The sequence below is a fragment of the Amblyomma americanum genome, chromosome 2 (genome assembly GCF_052857255.1).
Source record: "Amblyomma americanum isolate KBUSLIRL-KWMA chromosome 2, ASM5285725v1, whole genome shotgun sequence".
NCBI classification, from domain to species: Eukaryota; Metazoa; Arthropoda; class Arachnida; order Ixodida; family Ixodidae; genus Amblyomma; species Amblyomma americanum.
In genome coordinates this window covers 21,608,040-21,626,724 of record NC_135498.1, presented here as the reverse complement: position 1 = coordinate 21,626,724, position 18,685 = coordinate 21,608,040, and the positions used below count along the sequence as shown (strand labels likewise).

The 18,685-nt window shown below is 45.4% G+C and overlaps 1 protein-coding gene across 2 annotated transcripts; it reads left to right on the top strand.

Moving 5' to 3' along the window:
• The first annotated feature begins 450 nt into the window (after positions 1-450).
• On the top strand, positions 451-4,469 carry LOC144120753 (uncharacterized). Of its 2 annotated transcripts, XM_077653418.1 has the most exons (5): positions 451-542; positions 1,026-1,102; positions 1,718-2,548; positions 2,650-2,794; positions 2,862-4,469. In XM_077653418.1, the coding sequence occupies exons 3-5, from the start codon at positions 1,742-1,744 to the stop codon at positions 3,323-3,325; spliced, it is 1,416 nt and encodes a 471-aa protein (XP_077509544.1). In that variant the 5' UTR covers positions 451-542; positions 1,026-1,102; positions 1,718-1,741; the 3' UTR covers positions 3,326-4,469. The 2 variants fall into 2 exon arrangements, with proteins under 2 accessions (XP_077509544.1, XP_077509545.1); XM_077653419.1 differs by lacking the exon at positions 1,026-1,102 and having other exon boundaries at positions 461-542.
• Positions 4,470-18,685: the final 14,216 nt, after the last annotated feature.

Genomic DNA, 18,685 nt, shown 5'->3' with positions numbered 1-18,685 from the left:
CATAATTGAGAGTTGGAACCGCTACGATGCGGGTGACGAAGACGACATATGCGCGCAAAACGCGCGCGCGCGAAACAGCGCTCAGTGTTCCCCGCTGACATTCTTGCACACGCTAAAAATAACCAAAAATCACAAGTGTGTTTCGGAAGTGACGACATCGCCGACTACAGTTCCGATGAGATCCGCCGACCAGCGGCGGATCAACCTAGTGCGCTCCGTATGGAACGGAGTTGCTCCAATCGACCAGCGGAATTCGCGCGGTCGGTCCAGGTCGACCAGTGGAAATCGAATTCGTCGTCGCGGAGCAAGAAAAGCTGCTCTAGCACGAACTTTGGAAATCGCCATTAGTGTTGATTGAGGTCCCCGCCATTAGAGGGCAGCACGTCGAGGACGCTGATTGGCCGAGGCGCTTTACTGGCGTTTGCTTCCCGTCGGCGGCAGCCAGTGCTGCCAGTGCCTCGTCAGTAGACCCGAAGACGCCGTGCTGTGAGGCCGCAACTGTGGTGAGCCGCTGCAACGCGAACGCCTACCTTGTATAGTAGGTATGTTAGGCTTAAATTTTCGATTCCTCTTGGGACGCGTTCATAGCTAATTTTAACGAATTATGCCTTTGTACAATTACTATTCTTGCTTTCGTCAACTATTTGTCCATTTTAGATGGGTTTTTGTGGAATTTTTGGGGGGATTTTTTTTTCAGTCGAGCGCTCTGTTCCTCGGCAACGCCGTTGTATAGCTCTTAGGCTTAATTGTTCGCTTCCTCGTGGGACGCGTTCATATCTAATTTTAACGAATTTTGCCGTAGTACAATTATCATTCCTGCTTTAGTAAACCATTTTTCCATTTTAGATGGGCTTTTGTGGCATTTTTGCGGGATTTTTTCAGTCGGGCGTTTGTTCCTCGGGAAGACCGTTGATAGTTATACGCCTTGGTTTTTTAAAGCTAGACTGTCGTTCCGAAGTATTTTCAGCAAATTTCGCGTAGTGGAATATCGTTCTCGTATCAGTGAGGTTTTTTTTTTTTTTTAGTTCTACGACACTCCCGGCAACTGCGTTCGTGCCGACTGTCAATTGACTGACGATCCTTGCCGCAACTGGTCCGTGGGGTAAGTGGCGAGTTTAGAGCGTTCCTGAGCGGCCGTTTTGGAATATTAAGAAAGTTGGTCTAGTCGCGTTCGACTCGTTAATTTGCAACATTTCATCTTTATAATCAGTTCCGTGCCCTTCGCCGCGTCTGGCTTGCGGAGCTCGCGTTGCATAGGCCGGTCGCAAGATTTTTGGCAATATCCGGAGTGGTGGGGTTCATTGTTCCAGCTTTTTGGGCGCGTTGTTTGCGGCTATGTAAAATTCTGTACGTTAACTTGCCGGGTGGAAATATCTGCTGCGGAAGCCAGTACGGCCGTTCGAGTGCAGATTTGCAGGAGGGAGGCCAGCTTAGTCGTAAGGCAGGCGTGGCGTCTTGTCAACCTGGCGTTCATTTTGAATTGACTCCAGGCGGCACGGATTTGCGACGAAAATATTAGGCTCACTTTTTTTAACGGTTGGGTTTATAATTTTTGACGCCGTCACCGGCGTTCTGGGTCGGCTTCCTTTGCAATTTTGACGTGAATTTTGGGTTTTTGCATTTTCAGCCAGTTTTACAGCTTGCTCATCTGCTTCGCAAATTTGAGTGCAGTATGGCTTTTCTGCGGGTGCGTGTAGCAATTTTTTTTTTTTTGCAGCCGCGGCAAGCACTTCGGGCCAAGATGGGATCGCAGCAGTTGTGCCTGAAATGGAAGAACCACCAGTCGAACATGCTGGCCGTCTTCGAGCAACTGCTGTCTAACGAAGCGCTGGTCGACGTTACGCTGGCGTGCGAAGGTCTATCGCTGAAGGCGCACAAGGTGGTCCTGTCCGCCTGCAGCCCCTTTTTTCAAGCGCTTTTTGTCGAGAATCCATGCAAGCACCCTATTGTGATACTGAAGGACATGCGCTACATGGACTTGAAGGCGATAGTCGAGTTCATGTACCGCGGTGAGGTGAACGTGTCGCAGGACAATTTCACGGCGCTCCTCAAGACTGCGGAGTCTCTGAAGGTCATTGGTCTCGCGGGGGTCACCAACGAGAACAAGGATAGTGAGCTCGTAACCAGCGTGGATGGTGCTGTGGACGTTAAACCCGTGGGTACGCCGCGTGCCGAGTCTCCGCCGCTCAGAAAACGGAAAAGAGGCCGGCCTCGGCGGCGCTCACCTAGCGACTCCAACAAAAGCGACTCTGAAGACGCTCCGCCGGCAGCGCGTATCAAGGCGCCCGATAGTCCCGAAATTATTGACGGTGGTATGTCAAGTGATCGCGTGACTGGCCTTCCTGCCCCGTCTTCGAGTCGGACTTCCGATGTGGCGGCGTCGTCGTCTCCTGCTGTGCCTTCAGGCGCTCATCATGGTTCAAGTGTTCAGGCCAGCATCTCTCAGCATACTCGGGACTCGATTGGTGACGACATTGGGGAGTGCGACGATGCGGACTTTGATGTAGAGCCTTTGAACGTTATGGAAGAGTCTATGACGACCGAGGACGTAGGTGGCCTTTTGCTGCTGTGCTCCCCATTTAAGTCTGCTCGTAACGAATGCCAAACGTGTTCTTAGTTCTTGCGATGCGCCTTTTTTTTTCTTCTCAGGTTCCAGTTTTCCTGGACGTCTCCTCGTCACAAGCACCAGGGGACGACTCACAGCAGTCTCGTCACACAAGGTCCACATCCGACAACCGTGCACTCGTTCCTGTTCATCCTTTATTGCCTTCAGACATCTCTATCGCGAGTCAAGGTAAAACAGTTTTGCTCAAGTCTCTCGGACCTGTTGCTGACACCGCCTCGTAACTTGTCATTTGCAGTAGACATCAAGCCGTCGCCGTCTAGTTTAATACCATACGGTGACCAGACGTTATCACCTGTGGTCACCGCCTCTCCTGCCGCCGCGTTCTCCGGGGACGGTGCGTCGACCACCATGGCTGTCATGGACGCGTCTGGCGTTCCTGCCATCGCCGGCCCGTCCGGTTACCAGCAGTCGACGCCGTTCTCCGGGGACGGTGCGCCCACCGCCATGGCGGTCATGGATGCGTCTGCCGTTCCTGCTGTCGCCGGCCCGTCCGGTTACCAGTCATCGACGCCATTCTCCGGGGACGGTGCGTCCACTGCCATGGCGTTCGTGGATAAGTCTGGCGTTCCTGCTATCGCTGGCCCGTCTGGTTACCAGCAGTCGACGCCGTCTGATGGTACGTATCTCGTTCCTGACCACCTATTCCCCAAACCCGCCTCCACCTTTTTTTTTTTCTGCTTCACATTTGCCCCACGGTGATCCTAGCCTCCGTGGTGCTTTCGGGTTCAGCTTTGGCTGCAACGCCGGGCGCAGTACGGCTGCTACGATTGCATCGGGCCCCACTGAATGCTGGTCTCTGGTTACGCTGCCCTTTCTTTGGGCTGTAATTTCACCCTGAGACGTTTTGTTCGAGACCGCCGTTTATTTTGCAACTCTACTAGGGACCTGTTAGACGTATTATCTGCATTTTTCTGTATCGCCATACTCTGTACACATTAGACAGCAGTAAAGTTTTCGCCTGCTGCTTCCGCCACGGAGACTTCCCAGAAGACGTCCAGTCATTTGTCGGGTGTCATGTGTCGTTCAATCATCGGCGCTTAATGGCGATGCGCTTTCGGTTTTCTGGATCCTGGAGTGGCCCTGAAGAAGCTACATTCGCGTCCTGGTTTTCTGAGGGTGCCTGGCTACGTCGAGGACACTGCGGTCCTCACTCGGTTTCGGTTTTCGCGTCGTGCGCAATTTTTACATCGTGCGATTGGTTCAAGCATCAGTGAAGACTCATCTCTTCGATAGTAAAATTCGCTCAGTGTCCTTTGAAGTTCCAAGCTTTTTTTCAAGTTTGTGTCGGTTAAATGCTATGGCTTTGGGGTTTTATAGTCGTAACCGGTTGTGTGTACTAGTTGTGCTTGTATTGCTCTGTACTTGCCCTGTACAACGTGAAATAAATGGGGAATTGGTGGGGTTTCTGGTGTTTTTACACGAATTTGACACGGGGCGAGTGAATGTGAATGGATGCTTGTGTGCGCGTGTGCTTTGTGTGTGTGTGAGAGAGAGCGAGCGCATGGCTGCGAGATTCCCAACACGAATAATTTGATTGCTCGCCTCGATACACTTCACTACATGGGGAATAGCGGTTGTTAGTCTAGCGCCACTCAAGCGGCCAGCTTCACTAGTCATTAGTTCGGTTCGATGGCCAGGCTTGCGCTTGGTGTCAATGACTGGTGGATTTGGCCGTAAAACACATTGCACGTAAACCCACTACACAAGTAGCAGCAGCGTGGGATGGGTGGGTGCCCCTTGTTGGGGGTGGTGTGTGTGCAGGTGCTGTGGCCGGTGCAGGCGGACCTTGGATTCCAAGAGCAAGCTGCAAAGCGTCATGTTCAAAATAAAACTTGCTTGAGTTATTTCTTGGCGTTCTGTGTACTCCTCCCTGGCACTTGCGCGAGCCCTTTCGGGTTTGCTGCTGTGCGAGGACTGTCGCACATTGCAGGAGCTACGGAGTTTACATAAGACGAGTTGACTCCAGTCCCTTTTTCAGCCAAACAGCAGCTTTTGAGAAGGAAAGCTGCGACTTGTATACTCTGCCTCGACGTTTTTGTACTCAAAAATTTTTTCTTCATTAGTGGAAATTGCTAGTTAGGTTTAGTAAGGCTGGTCGACGGGCTGCAGATCTGCGAGTGATCTCGAGCTTTCATGGCCACAGCATAGCCCGGTGCTGAGACCGGGTGGTCAGACTAGTCTCGTATGTTGCGGAACTGACTGCACTAAGAAACCTGAACACCTTAAACCATGAGGCTCCATGCAAGTAGCACTCTGCCACCAAAGTGCCCGGGCATAACTTATGGGAGGGTATGCACGGTTAATGAACTTGTGGTTACCTTTTGGTAGTGCAGTGTTCCTGCAGCCCTAGCATTTAAGTTTGTTTGTTTAGCCGTTTCAGTGGATTAGGCAGGTGCCTGTCCGACAATGCGTGAAGCTTCCTTTTCGAGCTGTTATCGACGTTAGATGTGTCCTTTCGGTACCACCAAGCCAGCGGGAAAACTAGTGTTTAGAGCTAGTTAGGCTCTGTTTGTGGCTGCTGAACCCTTTGAAGACTCCACAAATTGCAACCGTTTCAACAGTTGGCATTGTGAAGAAATTGCCTGTCATTGATATTGCTGATCCGGGAACACGTGCCCTGGGACAAAAATTCCACAGAGCACCAGACCAGTAGGCATACGAATTTACTGTCTGCAATGGCGCTAAACATTGCAAATGACTTTGCTTCTTTGCTATTTAGGGATGCTTTTAAACCATGTGATTGTGTTTGGACAGTATAGAGACGCGAGCGGTTTGGGAAAATGCGTGCAGCTTTGGGTACTTCTACAGTATAACAGAACACTTGCAATCGGGATTTTCAGAGGGTTTCTAGGTAGGTTTAGCCAATGTTTAACTGCAGCCCCCACCCCACAGCTCTCCCATCTCCAACAATCAAAATGCAGTGCAAAGGTGAATGCTTATAGAATGTATTTCCATGTAATGAAATTGGAAAATAAGCAAAATGTTACTGTGCAGCTGTTTTTATTTCCACATTTTAACATCGGTAGAGGAAGGCAGTCCCTGTGCCGCTGAGTTACTGATATGGCTGCACACGCTGCACTAGTTCTGCAAGTTCGGCAAGGTGCATGTCACCATCATCAATGAGCACCAAGATCTCAAGACATGAAAAATTTTCAGGCAGCACATTGCAATAACTATCAAGCATCTTGCATGTGTGCACACCTTGATTTACAAATATGGGCTTAAAAGCTACCTATGTGATAACTTGACCGCTTAGGTTTACAGTTAGGATGCCGTGAACGGTCCTTCAGCTCCTCCAATCGAGAACTGTTCTCGTTTAATTTAGGGACTGCTGTCACATCTTCTTCGCTCCTCTGACCTATACATTGGCACTGCCACATTGCTGCACTACAGCTGCACTTCCATTTGAGAGTGCAAGCCAGCCATGAACTCGTGCTGCACTAACTAGGCCAGTACTTCTGCAGACTGAAGTGTGGCGGGCGCATGCTGCACTTCTTGAACTGGTCCAGAAAGTGCAGCTAAATTAAAGGGACCTAATGTAACGCACTTTCGAAGGAATTTCTATCCTCTGAAGTGCAGAAAATATACAATACGTGAAAAAAGAACCTGCGAAGATTGCCTCAGTGACCCGGCAAGTACAGTTCTTGGAATGCAACATAACGGCTCCTCGGCCGCCAGTATCATCAAAAAACCTGCATGGCCATAACATCTAGCAATGATGGAACAGGCTTGGCGACCCTCTTGGATGATTCCAAACAAATTTGGTGCAGACGGCTACAGTCGCGCCTATCTGTTTTGTGTGGCATGCGAAAGTTACAAGTGGGATCAGTTAAATGTAGCGGTTTGTATTGACACTCAGGATCACTCCACAGAGAGCGTTCTGCCCTCAAGGATGCAATAGCCGTAAGTCCATTAAGGCTGCGAACTGGGCGAGTTGGCCCCGATTCATATTTGAACAGCGCAATAAAACGGAACACAACAAAGAATGGACACCACAAGCGCCGACTCTCAACTAGATTTTTATTCATGTCAGAGGTATCCTGAATACTAAGAACAGCAAACACAAACCAGAAGGAAAACAAAAAACATGCCAGAAAAACACCTAGGAACTCTCGGGTTGGGACCAAAGTTTGCATATGAGCCACGGCTGAAAGGTATGAAACTTGCCTTGTCAAAGAAAATATCCCGGTTGGCAGGCAAAGAAAGCCAGTTTCAATGCATCTCGGAATGTGTTGTTTTCGAAAGAACAAAGGAGAAACCTGGGAGTTACTGCTGCATGAGGAAGCTCGTTGACTTTGCAGCATCTAGTGCCCTCAGAATAATGGTCGCCGACAAGGAAGGGTGCTTCGTCGTTCTCCCTGCTGGCACCTTTGAAGAAAAAGCGCATCAAGCCTTGAAGAAATTCAAGTCTGTGACTTTCAAAGAGAACAAAGTCAAGGCAAGTGCCCTTTGTCTTTTGGAGGAAAACAACTTGCAACCCCTTGCGGCTTTTGTTAGGGGTGCAAAAGGATTGCACCTTCAGGTTTTCTTTTCTGCGAAGACTCGTAAGGACAATGTTTCCTTTAGATCTATTGTGTCTGAGTACGGCACTTGGCAGTTCTTTGTGTCCAGCTATCTTCAAGAGCATTTGTCGTGTCTGATAATTGAGGATCATTTTCACTTCTTCACAATTCCGAAGCTATAGCTGACTTTCTGAAGTCCAATAACCTGGGAAGGTGTGATGCTTTCAGTAGTGATGTGCAAGACCTTTATTATTCTCTACTGCATGGTGAACTCTTGAAAAGTTAAAATATGCATCGCTGCAGCATGATCACAACAATGAAACGGAATTCATTGCTAGGTGTGGTGTGTCCCTTGAGAGCTTCTTAGAGTTGCTATCTTTTTACCTCTGTTCAGCTGTCATTGAATGGAAAGGGAAATCATTTGTGCAGAATGATGGAGTTTGCATAGGATCTAAAGTAGCTCCTGTATTAGCCAATATGTTACGTGCCAGGTTAGACAGATCCATAGATAGATGTGACGGGTTAGTTCTGAAAATCTTTCGGAATGTTGATGATTATATTGTTTTTGTTCAGAAGGGGAACATTACGCGTAGGGTGGTAGATGTACTATAGGTTTTCAAAGAATGCGCTCTGGGCCTAACTTTCACGACTGAACTTCCTAAAGAAGAGGTACTTTAATTTCGGGATTTAAGGCTGTTCTTGGAAGCGCGTCATGTGTGTTGGGAATACTCCCCTCGCTCTACCAAGTCTTTCCTAAATTACCAATCAGGCCATACAAAATTGGTAAAAAACGGCATTGTTTTTTCTAGCCTGAAATCTGCCATGAACAAGTCATGTCTTGAAAGAATCAGCGAAAGCATTTTGTGTGAAGTTGGCCGATTAAAAATCTAGCGGTTACACCTCATGTGATTTCCAGGGAATGCGATAAGCTTCTAAGATGGATCAAGAGAGGGGATAAACCAAAACAAGAAAAAAAAAGTTTGTGGTGGTGCCTTACAGACATGGTGCAGGGCATGGTTTAAAGAGTGGCGGCGAGATACGATGTTGATGTGGTTTTTTCAGCGCCAAGGAAATTTAGAGGTGTGTGCAGGCAGGTGGAAGTGAAGGCAATAGCAACAACCACGAAGAAAAAGAGTGGAGGCTGTCAGACAAACCATAAGAGCCCTTTTGTGCCCTGTAATGTCGGTGTTGTCTACAGTATACCGTGCTTTTGCGGGGTGACTTATATTGGCCAGACTGAACGTTGCATTAACGCTTGTCTAAGTGAGCACGAGAGTTCCCTAGTTAATGGGTCATCTTGTAACCTTGCCCGTCACTGGAGAGAAGGTGCATGCACCCCTCTGTTTTCTAACACCATCATCTTAGGTAGACATAGTGACAGCCTAACATGTGAGATATTTGAGGCTTTTCACATCCGCTTCGAATCAGATAGTTGCATTAGTGATCCTTATTGTTGTTGTTGTTGCCTTGGTCACATGGCAAATACCCACGATGAGGGATTGGCCAGGGTTCAGTGGGGAGACCCCATAGAATAGGGTAAACTGGCGTCAAGCTGATGATTGTGCCTTGGGTGAAATTTCAGAGTAACTTAAAAGAAAAGAAAGAAACAAAATATCGGGAGAGAATATCTGAGAACTAAATAATTAAAATATGAAAATACCCAGACGCTCTTTTGGATGCGGAAATTTTAGAAACAATTAGCAAGGGAATCTGCTGGTAGCTGTTATATAATTGTGGAGGTATTCGCAGATTGGATACAATGCAAAACCTCTGGCGGTCGTGCCGAAAGAGAGGAGGAGGCGAATCGACAAAGTGAGACCCAACTTCGTAATGGGAATTTCTAGGTGTGCTCTCCTCTTCCTCTGATGTGCAAACCTCCGGCAAGAAAGTAAGAAATGCTCCAATGTCTCTACTCCATCACAAGCCGCACAAAGGTTTGTGGGACTGAATCCACATCTACATAAAGATTTAAACGGGGAATGCTGCACCGCATGAGTGTCATCGCTACCTCACACTGCCGGGTTTTACACGCACGAGTCTTCCATGGGTACATGAGATGTTGGTAGTCAACAGTAGAGAGTAAGGGATCGTTGCATGCAGCGGTTATAAACTAAAAACGCTGAAATCGAGAAATTGAGTCATACTGAAAAGAAGAAGTAGGGACGCTACAGGCAACTGGTGAATATTGAACTGATTTTGCCAAAAAGTCTGCTGCTTCATTTGTAAAATACCGCAGTGGCCTGGTATCCAAACGAAGCACACCTCTTTCACCCATGCAGGAATAAAAAACTTTAGTGAGCGTCATTGCCCGCGAGGCCTCAGTGAGCGGGTAACCACTGCAGCTCTACACGGTAACGTAACTAGCAAGCCTCGGCATGTAGCCTATTAAGTCGAGAACGAGCCCCACCTGAATATGTGATGAGTTTAACGATTATAGTGCAGCATGACATTCGGTGAAGGTAGCCCATGATTTAAGGGGTTGTTGCAGAATATAAGCGAGAGCTGCTTGCAAAGCGGCCAGCAATACCGGCAGCTGTAGTCCAAGTACGGTGACCGAGTGTCGCCGAGAGTGTGGTGAGCACTGACTAACCCAACGCCGACTGCTGATGAGTCGGACGTGACAGAGTTATCTGTGTATTTGTGTCAGTGCGCATTGCAGCATCCAGTAATATGCACATGGGCAAAGTATTTAAGTGCTGGCCTGGGTTTGTTGGATTTGCTATTTATGCCTGGCATAGTTGTCCTGACCTGCCATGCAGGAAACTTCCAGGGTGGTGAGAATGACGGACAGTGCGCTGGTACTGCGATGGAAGAAGGTCTGAAACTTCGGTTATGCAGTACGCTGTAAGTGGATGGCTAGGTTCATGCACCGCAAACTGCACCTGGACACGAAGCAGCTCCCGTATTAGCAGCACTGATAGAGACGTCTGCTCTCTGCTCGAGAACCACTGTGAAGGTATTTTGGGAAGGCCGAGGCACGCTCTCAAGCCTTTAGATGGCATGGCTTTTAGTAGTTAGATGTTTGCAAGATACCATGAAGTGCTGGGAGAATATATAGTGCAGAAGGCCTTCACAGAGCACTTTATACAGCTGTAGTAATGAATTTGTAGAGCAGCCTCTTCTGATAGTTGAGAGCATACATAAGATGGAGGCATCCCTCATAGCCCGAGTCGCTTTAAGATGTTGAACCCCATAAACCACAAATGATAGAGGCATATGAGCTGAGTTTGATCTTTAGCAGTTGGACATGTGAACACAAGAGGATCTTGTCAAAGGTCACACCTACAAATTTCTGGTATGTGACATATGGTACTGGTGTGCCAGCAACTTGCAGCACACCACAAATGATTGTGCCTTGAAGGTACACTTCTCCGGGGACATGACAAGACCCCACTTGCTTAAAAATAATTCAATACAGCCTCTCTGTAGGTGTGCTTACACAAAACGCCTAATGCTCCCGGAGCACCACATACAAATGTCATCTGCGTAAGGGAAGGTTTCAACACTAAGTAACAAGAATTTGTCCAAACCAACGAGAGAGGTACTGAAAAGTGTACCCCTTTTTTAGGAGTGCCACGAGATGCATGATGCAGGGCTGCGAAGTTACCTGAACATACTGTACTGCAAGTGGCGCTCTGCCAGCAAATGACTTGGACTTAAAGCTTTCTCTCATTTTGTGTCAACAAAAAATAACTCCCTGAAAAAATTTTAGCGCCAGGATTCTTTCATTTCATAAGCGTTCCGGGCAGCAGACCAAAAATGAACAGTCAATTGTTTGTAATTTCTCTCGCTTGCGGAAAATGCAATCGCAGACACCAAAAATAGTAAATAAGTTTCGAGTAACCTCTTTTCTCAACCCACACCGCACCCCTGTTTCATCCATATAGCTGCTAGGATGCCCCAATTGTACTTTTTTCTGCAATATTGAATCAAGACCTAGACACAAGCTGTTTATTTGCGGGCCCAAGCCAGTGGACCCTGCAACTTACCGAGCAATTTTCTGTGCCACGGGTGCTTGTAGGCCGGCATGAGCCCATGCAGTGCTCTACTGCCTATATCACCAAATGTAAAACGAATGTTGCAATGCTGTGACGACTAGTTATTGTTTGCATGGCTTCCGTCGGCATTGCGAATATTTGTAGGGTAGGCTCGCTACTGCAGCAGGATGATGTAAGCATTGCTATGTGCAGTGTGTATGCGGGATTTGCAGTCTAATGGTCTGCATGGTTGCTTAATTGTTCAAATATAGACTTTGAACCTGCATAAGGGTACAAGTAGAGAAAGCGGTGAGTTAAGAACACTGCATGGTAACAATGAGGCATGACACAGGCGGAACTCTGTTATCATCAAGTCAAATAGTATAGCTTGTTTTCTGAACAATTTGGACTATATTTGCATAACCCAAACATGCTAGGCCAAATCAAGAATATCTAATAAGTTCTCACATCCACCTCCTGTTTTTGAAAGGTTTGAGTTCTCATTTTGAGAAAATGCATGCATTGGAGGAAAGCGCTCTTTTTCCGCCGTGTTCACATCGCTTGCGTAAACAGTTTTATCCTCTACCAAGCAAGCCGAAGAGAAAATCCTGATGTTCCAGAGCTTGCCCAAAATTCCAAATTTGATCAGGCGCTTTCAGGGAGCCACTCATTCAACAAATCTTCGAGTATTATGAGATAAAAGAAGTCCACACCCCAATCCTCCCATAGAATCCATTCATCACCAAACAAAAAAAATGGAAAAAAAAGGATCTCTAAGCTCTGCTATCAGACAACAAAACAAGACCACAAATTAAACATTATGTGCAGCACCTGTCAAGTCTACCTCTGCTTCACACCTTCATGTGATTGCTTTTCACAGTGGAACCACAGTCATGACCCCTGACTTGACCGGCCATGGAAAGTGCAATAATTTTTCCTCAGAGATGAAACTGAGAAGAATGACAGCTATAAACACGTGCAACAGTTTGTATATTCCAGTTTTCCTCTAATTAAGTTCTGGCTTAGTGCAGTTGGTAATTTTTGTTGTTTTTTTTCTATTTTTTTCATGATTTTGGCATATTTGACAAATAAATATTAAAGTAATTTTGCACTCATGACTCTGCTGTTTGTTTCATTGAGCAGTGTAACTAATAAGCTACAATTTCATGCACTGCATGCACTATGTGCTGGGATTATGCTTCTAGTGAAAAAAACTTCTTTCAGTGCACTCCAAATAGTCCATTTTTCTGCTGTAGCGAAAGAGTCAGTTGTGTCTGTTTTTATTACGGCCATGGTTGGAGTAGCGTGTGCAGCAGTAGCAGCAAAGCAGACGGGAGGGAAGTTGTCAGCAAAGCTAAGCAATGATTTTATCATTGCCACGATGATCAGCTGAATACATGTACGGTTGACCACTTTATGCAGCAAAGAGCCGCAATGGTCTTCTTAAAAGATTGCAATGCCTGCCCTCTCCCTTTTGCTCATGCATTTAAATTGCTGTCAACATAATGCCTGCACATTCCCATATTTGCATGATGGCACGTAAATACGATTTAATTAGGGCACATTTTGTTGCTCCAGTTATTTATAGATTTGCATCAGTAGTGCTTGTTTATGCCTCAGCCAAGCATAACCAGAATAATAGCCTCAAATATCCAAGAACCTGCATACTGGCTTCATTCTTTTCAACCGAGTTCGCTGTCTGAAAGAGTGCAATATGCAGAAAAATGACCAGTTTGGACTAGTAAAAACTTGCAGTTGGTTTTCAGTTGGTTCTAAATGCATTTTTACAAGTTGCATCCGCTCTTTTTTGATTGAGATATGTAGAACATGAGCAGCTCGCACTGGGACAGAGCATCTAGGCTGCGTTGTGCATGTGCGGTGGTTGGAATTGCTGGAAACACTACTTGTAACCATGGCGACCCTGTTAGCGATGCAGAAGAAGCCATGTGCTCTTTTTGCCGTGTCTTTTACAATTTTGTCAGTTTTTATACACGGTCACTGTTAGTATGAGCCCTCTCCACTTCAATGACCTATTATTTCTTGAGCTTCTTCACCTTTGTCCGAGTTTTTTCATTTTTTTCTACATTTGCAATTTTTATTTTCCCTGTTACGTGGTCTCTCCAAGCTCTCTACAGTGGTCTCCTGGGTCTCATCCCATTGTCTTCCAGCTTTATAGTCTTTCCAGAGTATTTGGCATCCTTTTTCATTGTATGAGCGAACTGATGGAGCCTTGCCTTCTGAATATTTCTTTCAACGTTTCCATATTGCGCAATGTGTAATGGCCTCTTCTAGCTGATACCAACCGTTCTCATTAGTACTATATGTATCACAGTTGCATGTGGAATAAAACTGCTGTACTTTATGAAAGTGAGAAGGGGTCAAGAGGAAAACAAAAGGCGCAGTGTGACTTCCTCGGCCAAGCTATGGATATCTGGGTATTGTGGATAGAAGAAAGCACTTTTACTGGCAGTCTTAATCTAGATATCTAAGATTGCCGATGGCAAGCTGTGGGTTCTCATTGGGGTCTGTCAACGAGGTGACCGAAGTAATGGGAAAGGAGTTCAGCTAGTGGGGTGCGGCGAGAGCAACAGGGCAAGAGAAGATGCAGTGTTCTACGTCGGCATAGGGGGACGGGCAGATGGGCTGCTGTGTGGGTTTGTATAGGTATAGCCTAGCAGGGCTAAGGAGTACGTAATTTTAATTGGATCGTGCAGTATACGCAAACTTCTCGGACAATGAAGGACAGATTTTGCAGGGTGAGATTAGCTAAGTATGATTGCATGCGTGTGTAGTGTAGCTTGATGGCCTTTAAGGATTTCTGAAACAAATATATGAATAAAAATTGACAAGCGATGTTTCAAACTCGTATTGTTTAAAGCATATAAATGCACTGAACTGACTTAAATAGTTACATTATTTGGTTCGATTTTTATTGAGTAGTATGTTAATTCTTTTTGTTCCCAGGATATGCAGAATCGTTTCTTCTGAAAAGTCATTTCGCACTTGTGCAAGCAGTTTATCTGTGTTTTTATGCTTGCTGAGTTATGTGGCACTTTGTAAGCTGGCGCATGTGGCTATTGCATAGAGCCTATCTGCTCACATTATGCTTAGCATGCTGTAAAGCATGCTTGTAAAGGAAGCATGCTGAGATGTACTGATGCACTTTATTTTGCTCTCCTACATGCTGTGTAAGATTCTTGGGAAGAGCTGGTATATATATGCAGCTGGTGCCTTTCTTATTTCAGAAATGAGCAACAGACTGGCTTTCTTGAGACGGGCCCATATATAGACTTAGGTTGATAGGCTGAAGTCTTAAACATTTTCAGCAAGGCTTGGTGCTGTTTCTTTTTGCCAATTCATTGCTGAAGATATGGATTGAGGTGCCTGTTAGACAACAAAAATAATATTCTGTGCCCAAAGACATGGCCTCGAGGTATCCCATTTCATAAAAGAACAGTGCATACTTTTGACAGGGACGAAAAGAGAGACACATGAGGACAGGCGCTCAGTGCCTGTCCTCGTGTGTCTTTCTTTTTGTCATTTTTAAAAATATGCGCTGTTCCTTTTCGAAATGGAATACCAACTCACCCAAGCATCAGTTCTCGAGGTATCACTTTGCAGTTCAGTGGTACAAAGATTGCCAAATTGTACAAATAGACAGTTTATTAATCACACATTCACAACTGCAGCCATAACTGCTTTTAAAGTGCGCATATGAATTTCAAGATGACACTCCTTATTTCTGAATTTCAGCGACTCGTCCTAGAACTCGTGTTTGCAACACAGAATTGAGAATGATCTTTGACAGACTACCCCAGTTTTTCATATTCTCTTCTTGAGATAGTACACTGAATTTAGTATTCATTGTGCCCTTGAAGGACATGTATGCCTTGGTTGTAGCACATGTGAACAAGTTGCAAAAATTAGGCATAAAGTATTTTTGACTAAAAGAAGTGTTCCTGTCTAGTACTTTTCCAAACCAAGGAAGGTGTTTTATGGCAGACTGTATGTTGTTAACTGCACTAGTAACTGAGAATTTAGTGATGATCGAATGGATGTTCAACTCACACCATGTGTTTGTTGACACAATGTTACAAATTTTGTTGGCCTTGCATAATAGTTGCTTTCAACTCTGATATATACAATAAATTTTACAAAGGATTTGTAAGATGTAAAGAGCTTCCTTGAGTAGTATGAAATCTGCACACCCGCCTTTTTTGTGAGCTCTGACGGAGAGAGAGAGATGAAAATTTTTATTTCGTCGACCAAAAGGCATGGTTGGACTTCGGTGGGGGGCTAGCCGCGTCAGGTGGCCTTGAGCGCTTGGTGACTCCTGTTACTGCCCAGAGTTGGCCCTCCAAGATGGAGCTGAGCAATGCGGTTTCCAACTGTTCACTATTCAACAGTAGCAAGACCTCAGGATATAAGTTCGTCGTTTAGACATGCATGCAAAATGTGTGCTAGGGAGCTTTTCCCAAACTCTTTCTGGTAGACTAGGAAACAGATGTAGGGGCATCGGAAAGTGTCAGTTTGGAGTTGTCGCCGTGCGACTTGCTGGTGATTTGTGAGGACTTCTCCTGGTGCTGGCTAAACGAGTATGTTGTTACGACAGTGCACAGTAATGTCATGGCAAGAAACCACACACTCCCTAGCCGGGTGCAGGTGAGGGGAGATCACAGCCCGGTTGATAAATCTTCGGCTGAAATCGTCAGTTGCCTCGTTTCCAGGATATGACGAGTACGAAGGGCAGTCAGTTTTATTGTTTTCAATTGAGTTTGTGCGTGTCTGCACACTTTTTATGTGTAACCTGAAAAGAAAATAAAATTTTGCTTCGGTGTCGCTCACGCTAATTATCTCACGCACTCGTGTCGATCAAAGTTGCCTGCGTCGTTGGCGTTGAATATTTACTATATGTGCCATGTTTACCATCTTCATGCAGCAGGCACTGCTGCATTGTAGTTGTGAAGAACACACATTCCGCATTCCTACCCACCACTTGCGGGGTTCCACAAGAGTCTGTATTGGGTCTTGTTTTGTTTTCTATTTTCGTGAATGACCTCCCGCAAGCCGTTTGATTTTCACAGGTTGTGATGTAGGCGGATGACACTGCTCTTTTGTTCTCAGCTGAATCCCTGTCTGTCCTGCAAAGCAGGATAACATCTGAACTGCCTAATATTTACTCATGGTTTTCTGCAAATAAATTAACAATAAATGTAGATAAGACTAAATATGTAGTATTCCACTCTATAGAAGAAGAATCATTAAAGATGGTATGATTCACATACCATTAAACAACCGTAGGATTCAGCAGGTGTCTTCTTACAAATACCTCGGTGTCATCTATGACCAACTCCTGCATTGGCAAGAACACATCAAAAAGGTGTGCAAAAAGATAGCTTTCAGCTGCTACACAGTTATTCAGCTAGGCAAAGCAGTATTTTCCGTACAATGTACTCCGTTCCTTGTACTTTTCGCTGTTTCACTGTCACATCAGCTACTGCTGGGAATCGTGGGGCCAAACATACAAAAGCTATTTAGTTCCCATACAGAGACTACAGAAGAGAGCATTGCAGGTAATTGTCCATGCGTCTTCAAACAACAGCTGCAGTCGTCTGTACAAGGAGCATCGCATATTATCGAATCCATGCTTAATTACAAATTATGTGCATTGATAAATAATATTATTAATTAATACTAATACTCCTCTTCCACTAATTAAGTTCCTGTCTAGTACTTTTCCAAACCAAAAAAGGGGTTTTATGGCAGGCTTTATGTTGTTAACTGCACTAGTAACTGAGAATTGACTGATGATCGAATGGATGTTCATTCTCACACCATAAGTTTGTTGGGACAATGTTACAAATTGTGTTGGCCTTGCATAATAGTCACTTTCAATTCTGATGTATACAACAAATTTTACAAAGGATTTGTAAGATGTAAAGAGCTTCCTTGAGTAGCATGAAATCTGTGCACCCGCTTTTTTTTGTGAGCTCTGTTTGACAGAGAGAGAGAGATGAAAATTTTTATTTCGTCGACCAAAAGGCATGGTTGGACTTCGGTGGGGGGCTAGCCGCGTCAGGTGGCCTTGAGCGCTTGGTGACTCTTGTTACCGCCCAGAGTTGGCCCATCCAAGATGGAGCTGAGCAATGCGGTTTAGTACTATTCGACAGTAGCAAGACCTCAGGATATAAGTCCGTCGTTTAGACATGCATGCAATGTGTGTGCTAGGGCAGGTTTTCCCAAATTAACTCTCTCTGGTAGACCAGGGAATAGTTCTAGGGGCATCGGAAAGTGTCAGTTTGGAGTTGTAGCCGTGCAACTTGCTGGGGATTTGTGAGGACTTTTCCTGGTGCTGGGTAAACGAGTCTATTGTACAATGTACTGTGTACAATGTACTCCGTTCCTTGTACTTTTTGCTGTTTCGCTGTCACATGAGCTACTGCTGCGAATGTGGGGCCAAACATACAAAACCTATATAGTTCCCGTACATAGACTACAGAAGAGGGCATTGCAGGTAATTGTCCATGCGTTTTAAAACAATAGCTGCAGTTGTCTGTACAAGGAGCATCGCATATTATCATTTGAATCCATGCTTAATTACAAATTATGTGTATTGGTAAATAATATTATTAATTAATAGTAATACTCCTCTGCCACTAATTAAGTTTTTTTCTTATTACCGTACCGTAACACAAGACATGCCTTAAATAGAAATTTCAATTTGCCTGCTTGTCGCAATGTATACGGGGAACGCTTAGCTCAATTTTCCGGCGCGGAAGCCTGGAATACAGTGCCTATTAATGTGAAGCTTGCAAATAACTTTAAGGTATGCTGCAAGTTTTCCTTTGTTAACAACCAGGAATGGCCCCGACCTCCACTTTTTTTTTTAATGGTTAGTTCACCTTTATGAACTGTTCTTTCCTGTTCCGTATCGCTCTGTGTGTGCGCTTTTAAAGTGTTACTTCAAGTGCACATTTTGTTCCAATCCATTCATTATTACTGTGTGTTTATTTTTTTAATTTGTCTGGTGTATTTATTTTATTTTTGTACTGGCCCGTTTCACTAGCCGCACGGCTATCAGTCCAAATATTTTTATGTAATGACTTGCACAATAAAGAATATTTTGACTTTGGCTCTGCGCGCCCAGCATGTGAACGTCGGTGTGTAGACGTGTGTGCTAATGAGTATTCACCCATCGCGCGACGAACGAAACGATAGTATTCTGTACTAGTACACTATAGCGGTAGAGCCGAAAAAAAAAAAACGTGGGCGAGAAGGCTGTACGCCAGGCATTCTGGCGTGCACAAACCACAGTGGTTCAAACTCGCACCTGATACGGATTGCATTGCACCCAATGCGCATGGCATTGGTGCATGTTCAGATGCCGCGCAAGACGCCTGTAAAACTTTGTTTGCTTCCCTTTATTATCATTTATTTATTACATACGAATCTCCATAGGATCGCCCATAAAACAGGGCCTGGCTTGGCTTGCTTCGCTTGATCAAGAGGTCTTTGGCTTGACTACAGTAGCTTGGCCCGGCTTGGCCAAGGGAGCAGTGGCCGTTATTGTCGTGATCTCA